Source organism: Typopeltis vanoorti, chromosome 2, assembly GCF_054136105.1.
Source record: "Typopeltis vanoorti isolate ZY-2024b chromosome 2, IOZ_Tvanoo_1.0, whole genome shotgun sequence".
NCBI lineage: Eukaryota > Metazoa > Arthropoda > Arachnida > Uropygi > Thelyphonidae > Typopeltis > Typopeltis vanoorti.
In genome coordinates this window covers 120104957-120129258 of record NC_143550.1, presented here as the reverse complement: position 1 = coordinate 120129258, position 24302 = coordinate 120104957, and the positions used below count along the sequence as shown (strand labels likewise).

Sequence of the window (24302 nt, the reverse complement as noted above, 5' to 3'; positions counted from 1 at the left end):
TGAGGTTATAATGTTGTAGGATTCTGTTGATTTTTTCTGATAACCCTTTAATGTATGGGATGGCTATAGTTTTACTGGAATCTAGATTCAGAAAAAAGAAAGGATTCAGATCATCCATGGAAATGATACCCACAAGCGCTGCAATCGGTGTGGTAAGTTAAAGATTTGCATTTCCCTCTTGATCAATTGGCTGGCCTTTTAAGGAGATTCAGAGACGGTAAACTTATTCCTATCTGCATCAGGCTAAAAAAGAATCTAAAAATAAATTTACATCCGCTAAAGCACTCCGTATTTATGACCGCACAGAAAAAGCAATGCTCAGAGAATAGATCCAAAAACCTAGCCAAAATCTAGCAACAACACAAAATCTGGTTTCACAATTGTAATCTGAACTATCAAACTATATTAATCCAGACATTCTACAACCACTTGAAAGAATTACTGACAATTCGGTCAAATATACCCTGGAAAAGAATAAAGAAAAACTCAAGACCAAATTCCACAGTTTGAAACAACAGCAAAATATAGCGGCCAATCACAGGAATCCATCCAATTAGAAGACCTCCTCTCCAATAAACACCAACAATGAACAACAAACAAGGGAGACAAGGAGCGACCAACCACCGGCAAGCAAGAACCATGTGATCAAGCCACACCCTGAACAACGGCGAACTTATGCTACTGAATAAAAGACTTAACTACACAATAGCACCTAAAAAGGTAAATAAATTGGATTTTATCTACCACATAGAAAGAGGCATCAGGTCCCTACCTAACAATATAGCCGATAAAATACGATTGGAAACTAGTAATGTCCTGAACACTAAGAAAACCATACAGAACAATCTCACAAAAACAGAACTAGCAGCAATTAAGTCATTAAAAGCCAAACATAATAAAAGTGAAATCGGATAAAGGCAATGCCACTGTCGTCCTTGACAAGTCAACATACATACTTCAGATGAATCAACTAGTAGCCGATAACAACACATATAAGTTGGTAAATTATAACCCAACAAAAAGGATAAAACAGAGAAACTACTCAAGTCCATCCCTTCTTGGCCACCAGACACAGTTAAAAAAAAAAAACTCGAACCCCACTATGCCCCCCCCCCCCCCCCCCCAGAATATATGGGGTCCCGAAAATACACAAACAAAATGTGCCCCTTCGACCAATCGTGGAAGGAGTAGACAGTCCCTATACCACTTAGCCAAGAAATTAGCGGCAACACTTAAGGAATTGGTAGGTCATTCTCCCTCCTACATAAAAAAACACACACTTTGTAAACAAAATTAAAAACAACACTCGACAAAGACGACTTATTAGTCAGTTTCAACGTTTCTGCCCTTTTCACTACTAATGTCCCCATCAATGACAATTCTTCTACTACAGAACAAATTTCCGCCCGACATTATGGCCCTCTTTTCCTACGTACTACAGTCCAGTTTCATGTGGCAAAACAAATTTTACCTGCAGAAAGAAGGTACAGTCATGGGCTCACCGCTATCTCCCCAATCGCTAACTTCTACATGGAAACCTTTGAGCAAAGGGCTCTTGATTCCGCCATGCTAAGACCGACAGTCTGGCTTAGATACGACGTATTCGCGATCTGGCCGCACGGGCGACAAACGCTAAACACATTCCTTATCCACCTAAACAAACAACACGAACGCATACAATTTACCATCGAAATCGAAAATCAAAATTCGCTCCCATTCCTAGACACGCTAGTCACGCGTCTTCCTTCAGGCAGTCTATCCTTCACGGTCTACCGAAAACCGACCAATACATGCTAATTCATACCACCACCCAGCACAAAAATATGGAGTCATTAACACCCTTAAAAACAGAGCTACAACAATTTGCTCTAACCAACAAGCCCTGAAACAAGAACTAAAAATCATCAGCGATTCATAAATAATGGCTATAACAAAAATACTATTAATAAAATACTCCATAAAACAACAACAAAAACGAATCTAGATTACAGTAAAACCATAGCCATCCCATACATTAAAGGGTTATCAGAAAAAATCAACAGAATCCTACAACATTATAACCTCAGTGCCATCTTTAAACCACCCACTAAACTTAAAACCATATTCAACTCCTCTAAGGATCCTCTCCTCCCATTAGCCCATCCTGGAGTCTATTGCATCCGCTGCACCTGTAACTTACTGTACATTGGTGAAACAGGACAGACAATCCCCATACGCAAGAAAGAACACAATGTACACATTAAATATAGCCATTATGGTGAAGCATGCGTCTCAGACCACTCGCTCAACACCTTACACCAAATCAACTGGAAAAGCACCCGCTCTTTACACCACACAAAAACCTGGTATGAAAGGAAATTTAAGGAAGCAAAATCCTGATAAACCACACAAATATCAACAACAAAGATGGCATGAAAATTCCAAGGATCTGGATGGCACACATTCAGCCTACCAAATATATAAGATCCAGCATAAGTCAGGACTCTAACCAATCTTCAGCTAGTATTAGAAACCATTCCATACCAACTGGCTGGAATGTACAAGTATAATCATGATGTTAATATATATATATATATATATATAGATAGATAATTGTTGTTGAGCCCAATGTATTTCTACAACCAACAGATAACACTAACAATAGGACTCTAGCGTTGATGTATAATTTTTTTTTTTTTTTTTTCACCAGAGGTGAGGCCAACAATTGTTGTAGCGGTTGGTCAGCATCTTTAACAAACCAGTTTGATTGTAGTGTAGCTTGTTTTCTGTGTATAGTTGTATGCTCCAGAAGATGACCTTGACATAAAGGTCGAAACGTCGAACGTAGATTTTAGTTATATTAAACTAAAGTTTTATTCAAACACGGTAGTTGTCTCCATAATTTTCAAAAATGCATTCGGATCACCGTGTAAGCTTAAAAGAAAGGATTAAGATTCAGTTCATTTAGGTATCCGGTGACATCTACAAGGAATGCTAAATCCCACACCCACTCATCATCTTTTACTTGGTTAATTGTGTTTCCTTTTGTGTCCATAAAATCTGCAACGTCTTGTCTCAGATCATAAAATCGTTTAAACATTTTACCTTTACTCAACCACCTCACTTCACAATAATAAGACACATCTTCATAATCTGAAAATAGGTATGCCAAATACTTCTTAAATTGGCGATGATTAAGTGCACGTGACTTAATAAAGTTAATACTGGCTACTACAACTTCCATAACATTTGTAAACTTAATCGATTTTGCGCACAGATTTTGTTGTTGGATGATGCAGTGAAAATTTGTTATATTTTCCAGATGTATCTGTAGTTCTATTGCTCTTTCATGAACTATTTCAATAAATCCCTTCTGTGCACCAACCATTGCATGGGCTCCATCAGTGCATATGCCAGATAGTGAACTCCATTTAAGCCCAAATCTCGTGAAGACTGTGTTGACTGTTTCAAATACACCGAAGTGCCAATAATTCTTCTGTGATGTTGAAATCCGCATCAACTCCTCGAATAAATATTGCTAGTTGTGCTGTATCAGAGGCATCGGTGCTGTCATCCAAAGCAATTGAAAATGCTTCCAATCTTGCAATCTTCTCTTTTAAACCTTTTTTGATATCATCAGCCATAATTTCTATCTATTGGACAACAGTACGTCTCGTCAAATGAATATTCTCAAAGTCTTTTTTCTTTTCAGGACATATTATACTTGCAACATCCAGCAGACATTCTTTGATAAATTCTCCTTCACCAAATGACTGGGAATGCTTAGTGATTTTTTCGCTTACCACAAAGCTGGCTTTGACAATGCTGTGGTGCTGCATTCTTTGCTTGTTGAACATTTGCTGCTGGGTATCCAGGTTCTTCAACTTCTGTATTTCATCTTTTCGAAGTAAAGTGTTTCTTTAAGTTGTATTCTTTGTTGATGGATACAGATCCGTTGCACAGTAAACATACAGGCAAACCTTTATTCAGATAAAATAATAATCTTCCATCCAGTTGTCTTGAAATTGGCGATTCTCTTCATCTACTTTTCTTTTTTTTGCAATAACTCCTGACATTGTCCCAAATTTATAAGCGATATTCAGAACTGTCAAACAAAACTGTCTTCTACACCGCAGGCACTGAACAGAACAGAACACAACATCAATGCAGGCACCGAACACAACATAACATCAATGTAGGCACTCAGCAAAGCACAACACCAACGCAAGTACCGAACTGACACGTTGTAACATGTTCACACATGCCGCTAGTCAAAGTGAGAAAGAGACCTTGGTTGGAGAAAACATAGTGTGTTTTGCACAAGTCATATGACGTCAGCTTAATGTGAGTTAGTAGAACACACCATGTTTTCTCCTACCATGAATCAGACAAACTTTGCTGAAATAGATTAGGACTGGACCAAAAGAAGTACAGGCCGGATCCGGGCCAGGGGTTGCCCATATGTGCCATACAGAAATGACCGAAAAATAAATGCAAGTAAGACAGTGCAGGTAGAATTATTCATGCAACCAGCTTTAAGACAGTGCAGGTAGAATTATTCATGCAACCAGCTTTAAGACAGTGCAGGTAGAATTATTCATGCAACCAGCTTTGATGTCACTGTTGCCATGGGTGTGAAGTGCATATTAAAAGTGGAATACCATAACGCAGAGTGATATATTTCATCCATGTGGAGGTTGATATTGCTTAAATGCTAGTAAAAAAAAAATTTAAAAAAAAAGCTATAAATAAATATGTACTTCTATATGAACACTTTATCTTCTTTTTAGCATCATATTTATACAATATATCATCATCAAATTCCTGACATGTACCCTCAAGGGGTGTACAGGATATGATAGTACTACATGAAATATTTTCATCATTACTAACTTCCTATCTACAATTTTCCTCCAAATCAGTCTGTTCCTTATCAAGACATCAACATTATCAGATCTTATATTTCTATCGTCTAAGGCACTTTGTATCATATCAATCCACCTATATCTTGGTCTTCCTCTGGGTCGTTTTCATGCCAACTTGGCAGAGAACACTTGTTTTGCTAATCTCTCCTCGCCCATTCTGTTTAAGTGACCATACCACCTGAGATTAACTCTGCTAATGCATTCCTGGATGCTGACAATGTCAAGTTCTTTCCTAATATCCTCTTTTTTAATATGACATCGCCATTGATGCCATCTGTTCACGCCTCTAATCTTTCTCAGGACTCTCATATCTGTGGTCTCTAGTCTTTGGTCAAGTGTTTTACTTCTGACCCAGCTCTCAGACCCATAAGTTAAAACTAGTTTGAACACTGTCTTGTATACAGCTAATTTAGTGTTCCAACTGAATTCTCTCTTATTCCATATGAATTTATTCAATTGACATCATACCATACCAGCTTTGTTGATTCTGTTGTCTATTTCCATATTTAATTTACCATCTTCACTAAAAATCGTGCCTAAGTAGCTGAAATTGTTCCATAGGTTCTCCATTCACAACGCAGTTGACATTTTCAATGATTCTACCTATTTTCATTGTCTTTTTATTGCTCACCTTCATACCATATCTATTACAACAGTTATTCAATTTAGTCAGGGAATCTTGCAAACTTGTAGCTGATTTATTTAGAAGTATAACATCGTCCACATAAAGCAAAGAGCTGACATTAACATCTCCAATTCTGATATTCAGTTTAATGCTACTTTCCTTAATAATGTGATCCATATAGAAAATGAATAACAGAGGGGATAATGTACATCCTTGTCTGACACCAGATTTAATATTAAACCATCTTCCTGTACTTCCTTCAATTCTAACTGCTGACTTACAACTCAAATAAAGACTAAGTATTGCTTGATATAATGTCCCATTGACACCACATAACTGTAGCGTATTGAATAGCTTCTCTCTTGGTATGACTCTTCTCTCTTAATTTCTCTCGTATTCAGTATGAATTTATTCATTTGACTTCCTACCATACCAGCTTTGTTGATTCTGTTATCTATTTCCACATTTAATTTACCATCTTCACTAAAAATCGTGCCTAAGTAGCTGAAATGTTTTACTTTTTCCACTGGAAAAGGCATATTGTCATATGCCTTTTCCAGATAGGCAAAACTTAAATACAGATCTTTGTTACATTCCGATGCTTTTTCAACTATTTGTCATAAAGTGAAGATCTTATCCTGACATCCTCTATTTGGCCTGAATCCAGCTTGTTCTTCGCCAAGCTTTTCTTTGCAATTCTTCTCGACCGTTTCTCAAGTATACTTGAATAGATCTTGCCAGGAACACTCAGTAGAGAAATACCTGTGTAATTCTCACATTCAGTTTTATTTCCCTTTTTATATATGGGCACTATTAGAGCTCTACTCCAATCATCAGGAATTCGTCCCTCTGTCCAGGCTTTCTGAAATATGCAGTGCAGCCACTGTAAGACTTTTATACCCCATACTTCAGCATTTCTGGTCGAATATCATCTACTCCTGCTGCCTTTCCACATTTCAAGCCTTTGATGGCTTTTTCTACTTCAAGTATGGATATGTATTCCTGACTGTATGCCTGTTGAGTGTATTTTACCACTGTGCTATCACTGCTTGTTTCATTTAGCAATTTTTCGATGTAATTACTCCATACTTCAAGGATATCTTTTTCTCCCGTTTGCATGTCACCTTTATCATCTCTAACTTCTTTTACAGCCCTCTTTCCTCCATTTCTAAGCTTCTTCAACAACCTCCAGAATATTTTGCAACCTTCTTGATATTTATTTTCGATGTTCATGCCAAAGTCCTCCCATGACTTTTGTTTAGATAGTTTTATACAGTGTTTAGCTTTTTTACATTTGCCTCTGTATTCTCTATGAGCATAAGCTGACTTATTTGCCAGGAACTTTTGATATGCTTTCTTCTTTTCCTTCACTGCTTCTAACTTCCTGTGTCCACCATGGAGTTGTGATTTTTCTATCCTTGCAGACAACCTCACCACATGCCTCTGGCTGAATCAATCAGGGTTTTCTTCAAGGCTTGCCACTGAATCTCCAAGGTTTGGTTCTTGTTTTCAAACTCTTTCATTTTTTCTTCAATAATCTTTGTGTATTTTAGTCTACAGTTCACATCTGAGAGCTGCTAAACTTTTATTCGCTTTAAAACTTTCTTACATATTATTCTTTTCAATATGAAATTCAATTTTATCCTGCTCAAGACTAAATAGTGATCACTTCTGATTTCAAATCCTCTGTACACTCTGGTGTCCTGCACCAGGGAGAAAACATCACTATCAACAGTAACATGGTCACTGAGACTTTTCTTATTCCTTGTTTATTCTCTCCACGTGAATTTGTGCACATTTTTATGTTGGAACATGGTTTTAGTAATAACCAGTCCATGTCCTGAGCAGAAATCCAACAGATATTTGTCATTATTATTAGCTTTGCTCTTTTCTCCAAATTTTCCCAAAATATTTTTGTATGTCTGACAATCATTTCCTACTCTGCTATTTAGATCCCCAACAAGGACCAACTTTTCCTTTTTTTTATTGTGTCAGTTGCTTTCTCTAAAGCATGAAAAGATTCCTCCCCTTCTACCTTAGTAGAACCTTCTGTGGGACCTTAGGCACAAATAAATCTCATTGTCCAATTTCCCATTCTGATATTTGCCCACATCACTCTACTTAGACTGCCTGCCATTCAAGAATATTATCCTCGTATTTTGTGTTGAATGCTATGGCTACTCCTTGTTTTCCTTGATTGTCATTGCCTGAATATAACATTTTGTATTTATTTCTCAGAAAGATCTCACCAGTTTTTGTCTTTTTTGTTTCAGTCACCCTTATTATGTCGATCTGGTACTTATCTAATTCCTCAGCTAGCTCCATTTCTTTGCCATTCAGACTTCTTATGTTGATAGTACCGATGTTTAACTCTGGTGATGTTGAGTTGGGGTAAGTTTTAGGATTTGTTCCAGTAGCTGACTTATCGCTGTTTGCCCTGTTCCCTGGTGAAAACAACGGGGACCTTGTTTAACTGGGTGATGCCCCAGCCGGCATGAAATTTTGTCATGTTGTACCATCATTTTGTATATTGGTTTAAGCCAATAAGAATACAATTTGGTCGGCTAAACCCCAAATTGCCAGCGCATCCTTGTTTGTTCAGTATCCAGGTAGATACCGAACAGGGTGCATCACGAGAAGGTGAGGATTGGACATTAGGTCAGAAGCCCTGGTCGGTTCTCCGCATTCCTTTAAAGGCTATGTGGAGGTCTCCTCTCAGTTATACAGCTTTTACCCTTAAGCACTCCTTAAGGGTGCTTAATATACAATATATAGAGAACTAAAAATCACATGGTACTGTATTATCAAAATATTCTTTTTTGCCCTAACAAAGTATTAAATCTGATAAGTTCTTACTGTACTTACATATAGTTCCTTTGCATTCTTGAAATATGTGTTTGAAGCAATAAAGGTATTATGCAAGAGATACTACCTGTATTAGTTATAATTTTTCCTTGAACTTTTTTTTAAATATATTGATCGTACAAAGCAGAACATTATCTTTCCATCTAATAAGTGTTAAAGCTATATTTTGCTTCTATTCCCTTACATAAAGACTTGGCATGTTTATACATTGGTAATTACATAGATGTGAAGTGCCCATTGAAATTGAAATAACATTTGGATACTGTTGAAACCAATTTGGCATGAAAATCAGCAATAAAAAGACTAAAACAATGAAAAATAGGCAGGAACACAGGAAACTTGTGCATCTGGAAATAGACAGCAGAATAAGCTAAGTTGGTATGGTGTGGAGTCAGTTGAATAAATTTATATGGAATAGAGAGAAATTAGCCAAATCACTAAACTAGCAGCATACAAGACAGTGTTCAAACCAATTTTAAATTATGGATCTGAGAGTTGACTAGAAATAAAGCACTTAATCAAAGATTAGAGACCTCAGATATGAAAGTTCTTGAGCAATGTCATCAGTTGCAGAATCATATTAAAAATGAAGACATCAGAAAAGAATTTGATATTGTTAGCATTCAAGAATGAGAGAGGAAAGATTAGCAAAGCAGGTGTTTGACTCCAAGATGGCAGGAAAGAGACTCAGAGGAAGACCAAGGTCTAGGTGCATTGATTTAGTTAGAACTGCCTTAGAAGAATGAAATATTAGATACAGCAATATTGGAGTACTGACAAGTAATAAACTAATTGAAAGAAAAATGTTGACAGTTGATTATTAATAATGTAATCTTAATCGTGTAGTTCTGCCATAGTAGCCTTGAACACCTCTTGAAGTATTCAGTGCTACTATGACATGAAATTGATGATACTATTGAAATAACACAGGGAAACGTAGACTGATATTCCATCTATATGCCTGTTTGAGTGGTTAAGATGTTAGTCTACATCTTAACCACTCAATTTGTACAACTAACAAAATTTCATGTAAATGTTAGTCACAAAACAATTTTGGAAATAAAGGGAAAGCAAAATGTGTGTGTGTGTGTGTGTGTGTGTGTGTGTGTGTGTGTGTGTGTGTGTGTGTGTGTGTGTGTGTGTGTGTGTGTAAAGAAGTTTTTTTAGAATTAGGAGTAAAATAACCAAGTTTATAAAATTACTTGGTAACCCTAATATATATATGTATGCATATGTATATATATTTTATAATGTCACCTGATGAAGGCTGTTATAAGCCGAAACTAGTCGTGTTTTACTATTAAATCCCTTTTTTTTTACCTAACTCTCGGTTTAAATCATTCAACTCATTTTACAATATGTATTTCAACCAAGTCAATGAATCATCATACATCTATAGCCTTAATGACGAGGCTTCTATTTCTAATACTAAAAGAAACTTCAAGAAAACACCGAGGAGGATAGGGCATCAACAGGTTAGTCTTTCTAAAACGTTGCAAATTCCATGCTGTGTTTCCTAAATTTATTTCCTTTAAAGAGAATATAACAACAGAACATGCGAGGAGAGTCTATCATAAAGCTAAATTAGACCTACTGGCTGAAAGAATCTTCGATACAAAACGTACTCTCTCTTTTCTGTCCACCAAAAAAAGAACTTTAGCTCAAATACTAGAAGAATCTTTAGATAACGAGAGTTGGCATATCTTTAATATGAACTGTGAATCTCAAGCAGCCCAAATATAATATGATAACAAAGTAAATCTTATCAGAAAATATGAAACATTAAAAAGAGTACAAAATAATAGGAACTTCTCAAAACCCCACATCAACTTTGACAAAGTCGTAATTAACAAATCTTCTCACATACTTTCAGACGAAGAAAAAAAGCATCCTTAGTAGAGGTCTAAATTTTATTCCTTCTCCAAAATTTATCCCAAAAGAATCACTTCTTACCAAAATAGAAAAAGCTACTTCATTCCTCCCTTCACAAGATGCAAAACTTCTGCGTATTGAATCCATCTTTATTATCAATAATGCAAAACCACCCGCAGATAACATCTTTGACAGAATGCAAAGCAATTAAGAGTTTAAAAAATAACAGAGATATAATTATTCTTCCCACAGACAAAGGCAATGCTACAGTTATCCTCAACTCTGAAGATTACCAAAATAAGATGTGTGAATTACTGCAAAAGTGATACCTACTCAATACTTGAGAGAGATCCAGTTTGAGAACTTCAAAATCGTACCAACAACTTATTAAAAACTACCACTGAACTGTCTCAAAACTTTCGCCTGTCTCTATGCTCTCTCCATCCTCTTATTCCACGCATATATGGAGTTCCAGAAATCCATAAGGAAAACATCCCACTACGTCCCATTGTGGAAGGTATTGATTCTCCAACATACAAACTTTCTAAACATCTTGCAAAATACTTCAAATGTTTTTCAAGCAAGTCCTCATCCTTTAACAATAACACAGCGGACTTTGTTTCATACATTAAGGATGTGACAGTTAATGAAGATGAAATCATAGCTAGCTTCGACATTTCCTTGTTCGCTAATATCCCAACAGACGAAGTCATAACATTACTCATACACAAGTTATCCAAAAAAAAATGTTGGCCTTACTTACCCATTGCATCAAGTCCAGTTACTTTAGATTCCAAGATACTATATACAAGCAAAATCATGGTCTGGCGATAGGTAATCCTTTATTCCCTGTTCTTGCAAATATTTGCTTGGAGGATTTTGAAGCCAAGGCTATCTCGTCCTTTGCTTTAACATTTAAAGTTTGGAAACGTTACGTGGATGACATTTTCCTCATTTGGAGCCATGGACATGATTCCCTAATGGATTTCCTGGAACATCTCAATAGTTGACATCCAAGTATAAAGTTCACAGCAGAGCTTGAAACTGATAGTTCCTTTCCTTTTCTAGATGTAAAACTGACCCGCTCTTCTTGTAAACTTAAAATTTCGATGTATAGAAAGCCTACACATACCAACAGATATCTTCATAGTCAGTCCCATCACTTCCCTCCCCAAAAACTTGGAATAATTTCTACCTTGGGACATAGAGCTTGCTCTCTTCTTGATAACCCAAATGAACTTTAAAAAGAAATCAACTATCTCAAAACTTAATGGATATTAAGTTTTGAGATAGTTTTGTACTTAATGGATATTCTGAAAGAATTATTGAAAAATTCCTTCTTAATCCTCCTAGTCGGATTAGTGAGATACAGTGGTATCTCACTAATCCGAACTAATAAAAACAGTGCTCGTTCGGATTAGAGAATTTAACCCCCAAGAGACGACAATAACTAGCGTTTAAGACAAAAATAATCAGATTATAATGGCATGTCAATTTAATTCTGTAAATAAATGAAGTAACTGATAGAAAAAAGCTACTGCACTGTAATGTAAAACTTAAAAAATAATACAGTACACAAGTTTATTTTAATAAAAAATTTATTTGTATGTACCTGTATTGTTGAGGATTCTGATTTAATAAATTTGCATAGTTCAGTATAACTTAATTTGCGTAAAAAATATCACCTTCTTGTACACAACACAAAAAAGTTTTTTATTTCTTTGTAAAAAAGTCACTGATTTTCTTTTGCTTCTTGGACGCTAAACTTTTGTCAAGTGCTTCTTCTCAGAGCTGCATTAGCAATAAAATTTTGTGGAATGGCATATCATTCTGCTTAGCACATTCTATACACACATATTAAAACTGTCAACTGCCTCTTCATGTTTTACTACTTTTTTTTCCTTCGAGTTCTTTATCGTCATCTTCATCTTCTAATTCATTCTGTGCGGTCATATTTATAATTTCGGCATCTGATTTGATTTCGAATTCACTTTCGGTTCTGCCTGTAATCCATTCTGTAGCATCTGTTTGTGAAATTTCAACATCTGGATTTATATTTTTAACCAAATTATGCATGTTTTGAATTTCCACTTTTTGTGTATCGCCATAGTTATACTGTATTGTAATAATAATTATTAAATAAAAATAATAGTACACAAAATGATACGTAATAAATAAAACTTTTTTTTCTTTCAAACCACAGTTCGGATTACTGGAGGGTTCGGATTAGCGAGATACCACTGTATATCTATTCCTTACATAAGTTCAGTTTCACAATAATTAGCCAAGGTTCTAAAAAAATACAATATCAGAACTTTGTTCACTCCACTTCCAAAAATCCGCTCCTTAATAAGCCACCCAAAACCATGTCATCATCATCTTAAATATCCTGGTGTGTACAAAATATGGTGTGATTGTGATGTTCCTTATTTTGGCCAGACAGACAAATCTGTTGAATTACGTATGGAGGAACACAAGAGACAGCAAGCCAGTGCCTTATCAAGCCATATCCTTTTCTTGGCTGATCCTAATGATGAAAACTCAAGTCATACAGTCTGCTGGGACAGATCTACTAACATCTTTCATTGCCATGATGAATTGGAGAGAAAAATTGTAGAATCTAGGGAAATCATCCTCAACCCTGAACATCTAAATAATAACTTAAGCTACAACCTTCCAGATAGTCATTCAGCTGTAATCACGTACTGGCGTTCACGTGATGCTGCAAGTACACACTCTCTCAACAATGCAACAAACCAAAGAACAGCTTTAAATACAACTACAACGTTTTCATGCTAATTATGTATAGAGACTGTGTATGTTGTTCATATTTTTTTTTTTTTAAACCTTTAATGTTTAGTGTTTTTTCTTTTATAATGTCACCTGATGAAGGCTGTTATAAGCCGAAACTAGTCGTACTTTACTGTTAAACCCCCTTTTTTTTACCTAACTCTCGGTTTAAGTCATTCAACTCATTTTACAATATATGTGTGTGTGTGTGTTTATTAATTTAATTTAAATGACTTAAACATCAAGAATAATAAAGAATAAGGTTTAATGAGGACACTACTAGTTTCGTTGGTAAACCAACTTCTTCAGGTGTCAAAGTACAAAGAATTATACAAAATAATCTGATAGAAACATTAATAATAACAACAACAGATCTACTAGAAACTGTAGTACAGTTTAAATTGGAGTCCGCGCTACAGTTCCAGCTGTATGTTTATGCATATGTGAAATCGCGAGAACTGGACAGCAGAGCTGTATGAATCAGGTTAAACTGTAGCTAAGACTGCTATTCATGTGGGTTGAATCGAGGAGAATTTCTTTAGACTCAATAATACGTCTTTTAAGTTCATCATAACATGTGAATATTAGAAGTTTGAGACCAGTCTATTTGATGTTCATCAGTTTATAGAGAACAAGACATGACTGGTGAGAGCACTGGCTCGGATTCTCTTATAGGATATATCTCTTTTGTGCTCTTCAACATGGAGAAGGATAGATTTATCAGTCTGTCTGTAGTAAGGTTTTCCACAATTACAAATAATCTTGTATACTTGTGGGAACTGAAGATGGTGACTAAGGATAGAACGGAGTTTAGGAAAAGTAAAGAAACATGTTTTGATGTCTCTCCCAAACTGGCTAAAATTTTAAAAAAGTTCAACATCAAAACATGTTTCTCTACTTTTCCTGAACTCTGTTCTATCCTTAGTCAACCTAAAGAAAAACATCACCATCTTCAGTTCCCAGGAGTATACAAGATTATTTGTAATTGTGGAAAACCTTACTATGGACAGACTGATAAATCTATCCTTCTCCGTATTGAAGAGCACAAAACAGATATATCCTATAACAGAATCTGAGCCAGCGCTCGCCAGCCATTGCCAAAATCAAATAGACTGGTCTCAAACTTGTAATATTCACAAATGTTATGATGAACTTGATAGACGTATTCTTGAGTCTAAAGAAATTACTCGATTCATCCCACATGAATAGCAGCCTTAGCTACAGTTTATCTGATTCACACAGCTCTGCTGTCCAATGCTGACGTTCTCGTGATTTCACACACGCATAAACATACAGCTGGAACTGTAGCACGGACTCCAATTCAAACTGTACTACAGTTTCTAGTAGATCTGTTGTTGTTATTATGTAATGTTTCTATCAGATTAATTTGTATAATTCTTTGTACTTTGATGACACCTGAAGAAGTTGGTGTACCAACGAAACTAGCAGTCATCATCATCATCATCATCATCAAATTCCTGCCATGTACCCTCAAGGGGTGTACAGGATATGACAATACTACATGAAAAAATTACATCATTACTAACTTCCTATCTACAATTTTCCTCCAAATCAGTCTGTTACTTGTCAAGACTCCAACATTATCAGATCTTATATTTCTATCGTCTAAGGCACTTTGTACCGTATCAATCCACCTATATCTTGGTCTTCCTCTGGGTCGTTTTCCTGCCAACCTGGCAGAGAACACTTGTTTTGGTAATCTTTCCTCTCCCATTCTATTTAAGTGACCATACCATCTGAGATTAGCTCTGCTAACGCATTCCTGGATGCTGACAATGTCAAGTTCTTTCCTAATATCCTCATTTTTAATATGATATTGCCATTGATGCCATCTGTTCATGCCTCTAATCTTTCTCAGGACTCTCATATCAGCGGTCTCTAGTCTTTGGTCAAGTGTTTTACTTCTGACCCAGCTCTCAGATCCATAAGTTAAAATTGGTTTGAACACAGTCTTGTATACAGCTAATTTAGTGTTCCAACTAATTTCTTTCTTATTCCATATGAATTTATTCAATTGACTTCCCACGATACCAGCTTTGCTGATTCTGTTGTCTATTTCTATATTTAGTTTACCATCTTCAGTAAAAATTGTGCCTAAGTAGCTGAAATGTTTTACTTGTTCCACAGGTTCTCCATTCACAACACAGTTGACATTTTCAATGATTCTGCCTATTTTCATTGTCTTTGTCTTTTTATTGCTGACCTTCATACCATATCTATTACAACAGCTATTCAATTTAGTCAGAGAATCTTGCAGACTTGTAGCGGATTTATTTAGAAGTATAACATCATCTGCATAAAGCAAAGAGCTGACATTAACATCTCCAATTTTGATATCATGTTTAATACCACTTTCCTTCATAATGTGATCCATATAGATAATGAATAACAGAGGGGATAATGTACATCCTTGTCTCACACCAGATTTAACATTAAACCATCTTCCTGTACTTCCTTCAATTCTAACTGCTGACTCACAACTCAAATAAAGACTAAGTATTGCTTGATATAATGCCCCATTGACACCATATAACTGCAGCGTATTGAATAGCTTCTCTCTTGGCACCTTGTCATATGCCTTTTCCAAATCGACAAAACTTAAATACAGATCTTTGTTATATTCCCATGCTTTCTCGACTATTTGTCGTAAAGTGAAGATCTGATCCTGACAGCCTCTATTTGGCCTGAATCCAGCTTGTTCTTCACCAAGCTTTTCTTCCACAATTCTTCTCAACCGTTTCTCAAGTATACTTGCATAGATCTTGACAGGAACACTCAGTAGGGAAATACCTCTGTAATTCTCACATTCAGTTTTATTTCCCTTTTTATATATGGGTAATATGAGAGCTCTACTCCAATCATCGGGAATTCGTCCCTCTGTCCAGGCTTTCTGAACTATGCAGTGCAGCCACTGTAAGACTCTTATACCACCATACTTCAGCATTTCTGGTCGAATATCATCTACTCCTGCTGCCTTTCCACATTTCAAGCCTTTGATGGCTTTTTCTACTTCAAGTATGGATATGTATTCCTGACTGCATGCCTGGTCAGTGTTTTTTATCACTGTGCTGTCATCACTGCTTGTTTCATTTAGCAGTTTTTCAAAGTAATTACTCCATACTTCAAGGATATCTTTTTCTCCTGTTTTCATTTCACCTTTATCATCTCTAATTCCTTTTACAGCACTCTTTCCTCCATTCCTAAGCTTCTTCAACAACCTCCAGAATATTTTGCCACCTTCTTGATATTTATTTTCTATATTCTTGCCAAAGTCCTCCCATGACTTTTGTTTAGCTAGTTTTACACACTGTTTAGCTTTCTTACATTTGTCTCTGTATTCTGTAAGAGTAAAAGCTGACTTATTTGCCAGGAACTTTTGATATGCTTTCTTCTTTTCCTTCACTGCCTCTTTAACTTCCTGTGTCCACCAGGGAGTTCTGATTTTTTTATCCTTGCACACAACCTCACCACATGCCTCTCTGGCAGAATCAATCAATGTTTTCTTCAGAGTTTGCCACTGAATCTCCAAGGTTTGATTCCTGTTCTCAAACTCTTTCATTTTCTTTTCAATAATATTTCTGTATTTTAGTCTACAGTTTACATCCGAGAGCTGCTCAACTTTTATTCGCTTTAAAACTTTCTTACATGTTATTCTTTTCAATATGAAATTCAATTTTATCCTGCTGAAGACTAAATAGTGATCACTTCCAATTTCAAATCCTCTGTACACTCTGGTGTCCTGCACCAGGGAGAAAACATCACTATCAACAATAACATAGTCAATGAGACTTTTCTTATTCCTAGCCTCTTCTCTCCATGTGAATTTGTGCACATTTTTATGTTGGAACATGGTGTTAGTAATAACCAGTCCATGTCCTGAGCAGAAATCCAACAGATATTTGCCATTATTATTAGCTTTGCTCTTTTCTCCAAATTTTCCCAAAATATTTTTGTATGTCTCACAATCATTTCCTACTCTACTATTTAGATCCCCAACAAGGACCAACTTTTCATTTTTCATTGTGTCAGTTGCTTTTTCTAAAGCCTCAAAAAATTCCTCCACTTCTACCTTAGTAGAACCTTCTGTGGGACCATAGGCACAAATAGGTCTCATTGTCCAGTTCCCCATTCTCATATTTGCCCACATTACTCTACTTGAGACTGACTGCCATTCAAGAAGATTAGCCTCGTATTTTGTGTTGAATACTATGGCTACTCCTTCTTTTCCTTGATTGTTATTGCCTGAATATAACATTTTGTATTTATTGCTCAGAAAGATCTCACCAGTTTTGGTCTTTTTTGTTTCAGTCACCCCTATTATGTCGATCTGATACTTATCTAATTCCTCAGCTAGCTCCATTTCTTTGCCATTCAGGCTTCTTACGTTGATAGTACCGATCTTTAACTCTGGTGATGTTGAGTTGGGGTTTGTTTTCAGATTTGTTCCAGTAGCTGACTTTTCGCTGTTCGCCCTGGTTCCCTGGCGAAAACAACGGGGGCCTTGTTTAACCGGGCGACGCCCCAGCCGGCATGAAATTTTATCATGTTGTACCATCATTTTTTATTTTGGTTTAACCAAAATTGGTTTAACGAAACTAGCAGTGTCCTCATTAAACCTTATTCTTTATTATCTCGGTGTTTAAGTCATTTAAATTAAATTAATAAACATGTTGTTAAACCGAGTAGATCTGCATACGAATATACACACACACACACACTCGGTGCACACCCACAGATATGAGACCTTTCGACACTTCTGCGCATGTCAACAAAAGGAGAATCCATTCCGATAATAGAGTAATCCAGCATTTCCTGAACTTTTCCTACAATTGAAACACTTCACAAATCCTGAAATTTTCATGGAACACCTTGGTTATTTTGTAATATATTCATTAATAACTAATTGTTAATTTAGCTGATTTTTTATTATTAATTAATAATTGATCATTAATTATTAATTAACGAATAATTAAATTTGGCCCAATGGAGGGGAAAAAGCACCAAAGAAAAGAAATTTCTTTGGAAATGAAAATTGCCATTTTAGATTGCTTAGCAAAAGGAGAGGGATCTACGGTGATTGGTAAACATTTTAATTTAGGCGAATCTACTATAAGAGCAATTAAAAAGAATGAAGTCCAATAAAAAAATCTGTCATTTCTGGAACAAAACTAAGTGCCAAATTTTCATCATACTCAAGAGATGCTTTATTAGAAAACACGGAATGAGTGCTCGTAATTTGGATTGAAGAATTAACTCAAAGAATTCCTATAAATGGTTATTTAATTAAACAAAAAGCTCTTCGGTTTTTATGAACAGATGAAGCAATTGGAGCCATCTACTTCCGTGTCCCAGGCTGATAAAGAATTTTGGGCTAGTGAAGGATGGTAAATCAGGTTTTTAAAAAGGAATGCACTTCATAACGTGAAGATTGCAGACGAGGTTGCAGCAGCAGGTGAAGAAGCAGCCAAAAATTTTCAAGAGAAGTTAGCCAAAATTATTGAAGATTATGGATATTGTCCCGATCAAGTGTTTAATGCTGACGAAACAGGATTGTTTTGGAAGAAACTGCCTAGTCGAACTTGCATCGTAAAGTCTGAGAAAAAAGCAAGTGGGTTTAAAGCAAGCAAAGATCGAGTAACGTTGTTACTTTGTAGCAATGCATCACGAGATCGAATGCTGAAACCCTTCCTAGTAAATCTATTTCTATGACCACGTGCTCTAAAAGACAAAGATCTAAAACAGCTGCCTGTATTGGATGGCTAATACAAAGGCCTGGGTAACAACTGCTGTATTTACTGAATAGTTCAATAATTGCTTTGTACCAGAAGTGGAAACATGTGAAGCAAAAAGCTCTCGATTTTTAAGTTTTATTAATTGTTGACAATGCACCAAGTCATCCACATTTAGAACATCCAAATGTGCAGGTAGTGTTTTTTCCATCCAATACAACAAGCATTATTCATTCATTAGATCAAGGCATAATTGCTACTTTTAAAAAAATTACATTAAGCACACTTTTCAATTTATATTGGATAAACTGAAAATGAATCATTAACAGTAACTGATGTTTGGAAAAAAAGTTTCTATTTTGGACTGCTTAAATCATGTTGCATCTGCTATCGCTGAAATAAGACCACAAATTTTAAATGCTTGCTGGAAAGCAGCTTGGCTTGGATGTATTGCAAACAATGCAACCATGCAAACATCTACATTATCAGATGAAATCATTACATTGGAACATGAAATTGGTGGAGAAGGTTTTGATAAATTTGGCCAGAACGATGTAGGCAAATTGCTTGTGGATAATGCCTCAAGTGACTATGATATTATTGGATATCGATTAACTTTAGATATCGTTGAAGATCCAGAAAACAATAGTTAAGCGGAAGAAAAACCTGGTCCCCTCACTGCTAATATAATTAGAGAAGGTCTTGAACTGTGCAATAAATTGGAAAATCATTTTCTTGTTAATGACACAAATTCTTAACGAGCCTTTAAATTCCAACGTGAGCTGAAGAACTGCATGTCTGGATATCGCAGATGGACATCCTTAAAAAATTAGTGAAATCATCACTAAGTTTAATCACTGATTACTTTGTCAGAAGAAAAAAATCAGCACAGAACGAGGTGAAGCTAATTCTGTTTGTGAAGAACCATTGTCTTTACCATACAGATCTGATGCGCTGACTATCTCTTCTGGTGATGAAAGTGATTTTGCACCAGTTCGCAAACGTTGCCGAATATTGTCTAATAGCGATGATAATTCTGATAACAAAATGTTTTTAAAACAATGTTACTTTTCAATAAAATTAAATGAATTCTTCTTCTTTCACTACGCGTTATTCCCACTTTCTATGCAGGGTCCGCGTGTTACTTAGATTCGACTTCTTGTTAGTAACACTCCCAACCGACCTGTCGCCTAGTCTGGCGCTTGGTGGGTGGGTATATTTTTTGGCTGTAGAGGCATATATTCATGGGGCCGGTTTGCCTGCTTGAGGGATGAAAAACGCCAGACAAACTGGCGGGAAAAACCCTACTGCCCATGCCCAAGACCGGCTAACTTGGCTATGTCTGAGGAAGATCCTCAAGTTCCTCACGTCTTCGACGGGAATCGAACCTGGGACACTCCTTCCCCTGGCATATGGTTGCGAAGCGCAAACCCACTAGGCTAACTGCGCGGACAATAAAATTAAATGAATAAAGCTTTAAAATAAACTTAGGCATTCTTATTTTTGTGAATTTTCATAAACTTTTTTTATGTGATTTTAGGTTTATTTTAATTCATTGCTTCGGTTTTAGAAAATTATGGAACGTATCCCTGGTTTTTCAACGTAAGTTTAGGCCTTTTTTGTGCTATTTTTTATATGCGGTTTTCTGTGGAACGTATGTACTGCATAAAAAGAGACCCAACTGTATGTGTGTGTGTGTGTGTATATATATACACAGTTGAACTTTGTTGTAATGAGCACGAAAATATGTAGATCATGGATGTAATTGAGCAAAAACTTATCATTTTAATTAACGCATATTCCCATACATTGTTCACTATTATAATGAGCATACTGCACAGATATACCATGCAAATTTTGATAACTATACAAACATCCTTAATTTCTCGGGTAGTTCTTGGAATACCAATTCTTTGAATAGACAAAATTAAAGGAGTGGTAGCATTTATGACCACCTGCATCGGATTATGGCAGGTTTTATAACAATGAACCCTTCCATCAGAATCGTTTATTAAGAGAGTGTCTTTTGGTTCACGAAAAAGTTGAAATTATTCATGAGTTAGAAAATGGTGCGAAAAAAGAAGCATATAAAAAGTTTCCTTTGTCCTCTTAAACGGTATCAATATTGTGGAATTTTAAAGATGTTTACATATTGGCATAGGAAAGCAACATGATCAAAACCAAAAAATATAGGAAGTGCGAGCTTACGAATGTCGAAGCATTGCTTCAATGGTTCACTACACAAAGAAGTGCTGGATTCTCAATAGACAATCCTATCTGGTGTTAAGTTCTGAATGAAACTGAAACTGTATTAATTTATATTTTCTTCAGAACTTAACATGCATCTTACATTTTGGCATATACTGATTTATCAGATGGTTAAAATTGCTTGTAAATTATCAGCAACAATAATAATTTAAGAGTCTACTTATTTGTCCATAGTGTTGTAATGTATTTACTGTGAATAGTCCATTGTTTAAACTTTGCTAAAATTTTATAAATATTTGTATGTGGATGGGAGAAGGCTAATCTGATTAAGTACCGATAGCCATGCTAGGGGAGATTATGGTGCTAAGTGTGGGAGATGTAAGGTGACGTGAGCAAAGAGGGAGAAATTTAATGACGTAGTAAGGAAGTGTTGGGTGCGGGATTTAAAAAGTGAAGCAGCGCTAGCTCAGGGCTCTTTCTTATTGTCCTCTTCACTTGCCGATGTTCGTCCCTGTTCCTTGGAAGGATCGTGGGAGAATGCCGAGGAGTCCTTGGGAGATTGCCAGTTAAGGAATTGCTCAGCGGAACTGAGTTCCTGATTCCTGCAGAGACAGCTAAGCCTTGTTGGGCCAGATGACCAGTGAACGGTGAGCACCTGCTTTCGTCGCCGGAGATATATCCAGTCCGGACCATTCAGTGGAGTAATGCAGACCAAGAAGAACGGAAGGTGGACCTGGAAGAGATGTTATATTGTGATATGTATGATGTTCTAATAGTTTCCCAGCAATTGGTAAAGTAGAAACTTTAGTCTGTTTAGTGAATGTGTAAAAGAAGAAAGACTGTAATTATTAGTTGGACATTAAGTTTAGAAGGTTGTGAATTTTATGCAAGGACTTTAGAGATATAGTTTAAGAGGGCAGTGTAACTCTGAGACATGAATGAAGGTTTTTATAATTGTTAGTAAGCCTCAAAAACCATCCACGGTACAAAACATACTATAGGTTTATAATAATCTTTCGTGGATGGAAACCGCACATAAAAATAATAAGTAAATTTCTACACTTTTTTATATTATTATTTTTATTATTCATTTTTAGTTTGCAACTTGGTTGGTAGGGACCCTTGGCAGAAGATTAGTATGATCTCTAATCTTTTTTCTGTGTACGTGGATGAAAGCATGGGAGGATACTGTTGATATTTGCTGCTTTCTATATTCCCGATCCTATTATTATGAAATCATTTTATTTCTGCAATCAGGTTTAGTCAGTGACTGGAACAACCTATTAGGTCATTTTTTCTGTACATGATGATAAACCTAAAGGTCTAGGATTGTGGTTTGTGCAGCCACAAGGCTGCACAAACATGTTGGTGTTATTAATAAAAAATTAATTAGGAATCATATCCAGAATATCCTTGATATGGATCATTTATCAACATTAGTTTCATTAAGGGAAACTCAGCCATGAAAAAAAACTTTGTATGAAGAGATTAAGAGAGGAAATAGATCATGGTAGCAGCCCTGATATATACTGGATTTGTATTTCAGTAAACCCCTTGATACCGTTCACAAGAACCTGCTCATTAGCTTGCAAGTAATAGGTATTGATAATAAATGACATAGAGAGAAAATTGGTTGAGAAGTGTGGTAGTGATATTTTGAAAGCCAATTGACTAGGGGTAGAATCTTAGGATTTAGTGTTACGATTCTTATTGTGTAATGTATTCATAATTGATTAGATTCAAATATAGTTCAAGAATAATGAAAACAGCATGTTTTAATCATTTGATGCCAATTATGTAACAGGTGTCTTTCTACATTTCATGTTTCTAATAGCTTAGCCCCAGAAACCAAAAGCATAATGGTACAACACATTGGTTGATAATTTTTATTTTTTCCAGAACAATTTTGTCCAAGAAGTAGAATCTTATCAACAGCATCTGGAGAAAGTCTACTGTCTTTGTTGGCAATGTGAAATTCATGTACAAAAATTACTTTGTCAGCAAGATTCACTCCTGAGAGCCAAATTTCCCTCATTTTATAACGAAAATAATTTTAATAACACAAAGAGTGTCGAGTGTTCGCTTACTCTGGTAAGTGTTTAAAGTTTTATTATCTTAAGAAATAGAAAGAAATATTTACCTGATTTTATTTCCCAAGTTTCAAAGTTGGGAATGTATGTGGATAACTGTTAAGAGGGAACTGTATAGTTTTAACCAAAGTAATGGACTGTTGTCTTTTAAATACATGGAGCAGTGGTTTTGTTCTGGTTGAATATTTTAAACTTGGAAGTAAGGATCTTTGTTATAGACAAGAGTAGCAATAGTTACCAGATGAAAAGGCAACTTTAAAATTATCTTTGTGCTCTGTTTCCTAGGAAATAAATAGAAAATAATTATATATGTTTCAAAGAGATATAAAAAAGAAGAAATGTCATATTTAAGATATGCATAACTTCAGAACCAGATAGGAGCTATGTTTTGTGTATGCTTTTTAAATTGCAAGAAAAACTGATCTAAGTTATGATGAGAAATTTTGTTCATTCTGAGAAAAGAAATCCTGTGATCCTAGAGAAAGAGAGAGATTTGAAGCAATTTTGTGAGAGTCTGCATTTTCACTGTAAAGTTTGTAGGCTCTTTTAGGTAACACTGAATTGTGTACAGCCTTATCTGTGTATAGTGCTTGCAAGACACTAAAATGTTTTTTTACACACAGTTACATTCAGGCATACAACAAACACTGAATATTTTCTAAATAAAGGTATTAGTTTGAATTTATTTTCTCTTACTTAATTCCTTAAGTTTTAATCTTTCAGTAAGATTTTGTTGACACATTGACTGACATTGGCTTAATGTATCAATTTGATGCTGGTGGCAAAAGATAGTTAATATTTTATCTTCAAAATATATATAATTGTTATTAGACTTTTTTTTTTCCTCTTTGTCTATATAGCTACATTTTTTTTTTTTTTAAGTAAAAAAAAGTTTCCAGAGCATGCATGTTTATATTACTGGGTTCTAACCTGTATGGGAAGTAAGCATAAAGCTTGTGGGAAGTGATCTGCCCAAACATCATCAGAGAGTTACCATAAGCTGATTATTGATTTGTCATCTGTGTCAAAATTTTAGTATTTTCTCTTCAAAAATATATAATTCCTGTTATATTTTTCACTTTGTCACTATAGCAGCGCTTTTTTTTTTAGTAAAGGAAGCAGAATCAAATTCTCATAGTTAGCGTATGGATAAATAATTCTTTTATATATGCCATCTATGAGATATTGTTATTATCAT

General features: G+C 35.6%; 1 protein-coding gene across 1 annotated transcript in view; it reads left to right on the top strand.

Annotated features, from left to right (window-relative positions):
• LOC150109383 (uncharacterized) overlaps positions 1 to 24302 on the top strand; it is a 139943-nt gene that overhangs the window by 31607 nt on the left and 84034 nt on the right. Inside the window, exon 4 of the mRNA XM_090402269.1 lies at positions 22914 to 23105. Coding sequence (XP_090258395.1) covers positions 22914 to 23105 — 192 coding nt within the window. The remainder of the gene's footprint in view (positions 1 to 22913; positions 23106 to 24302) is intronic.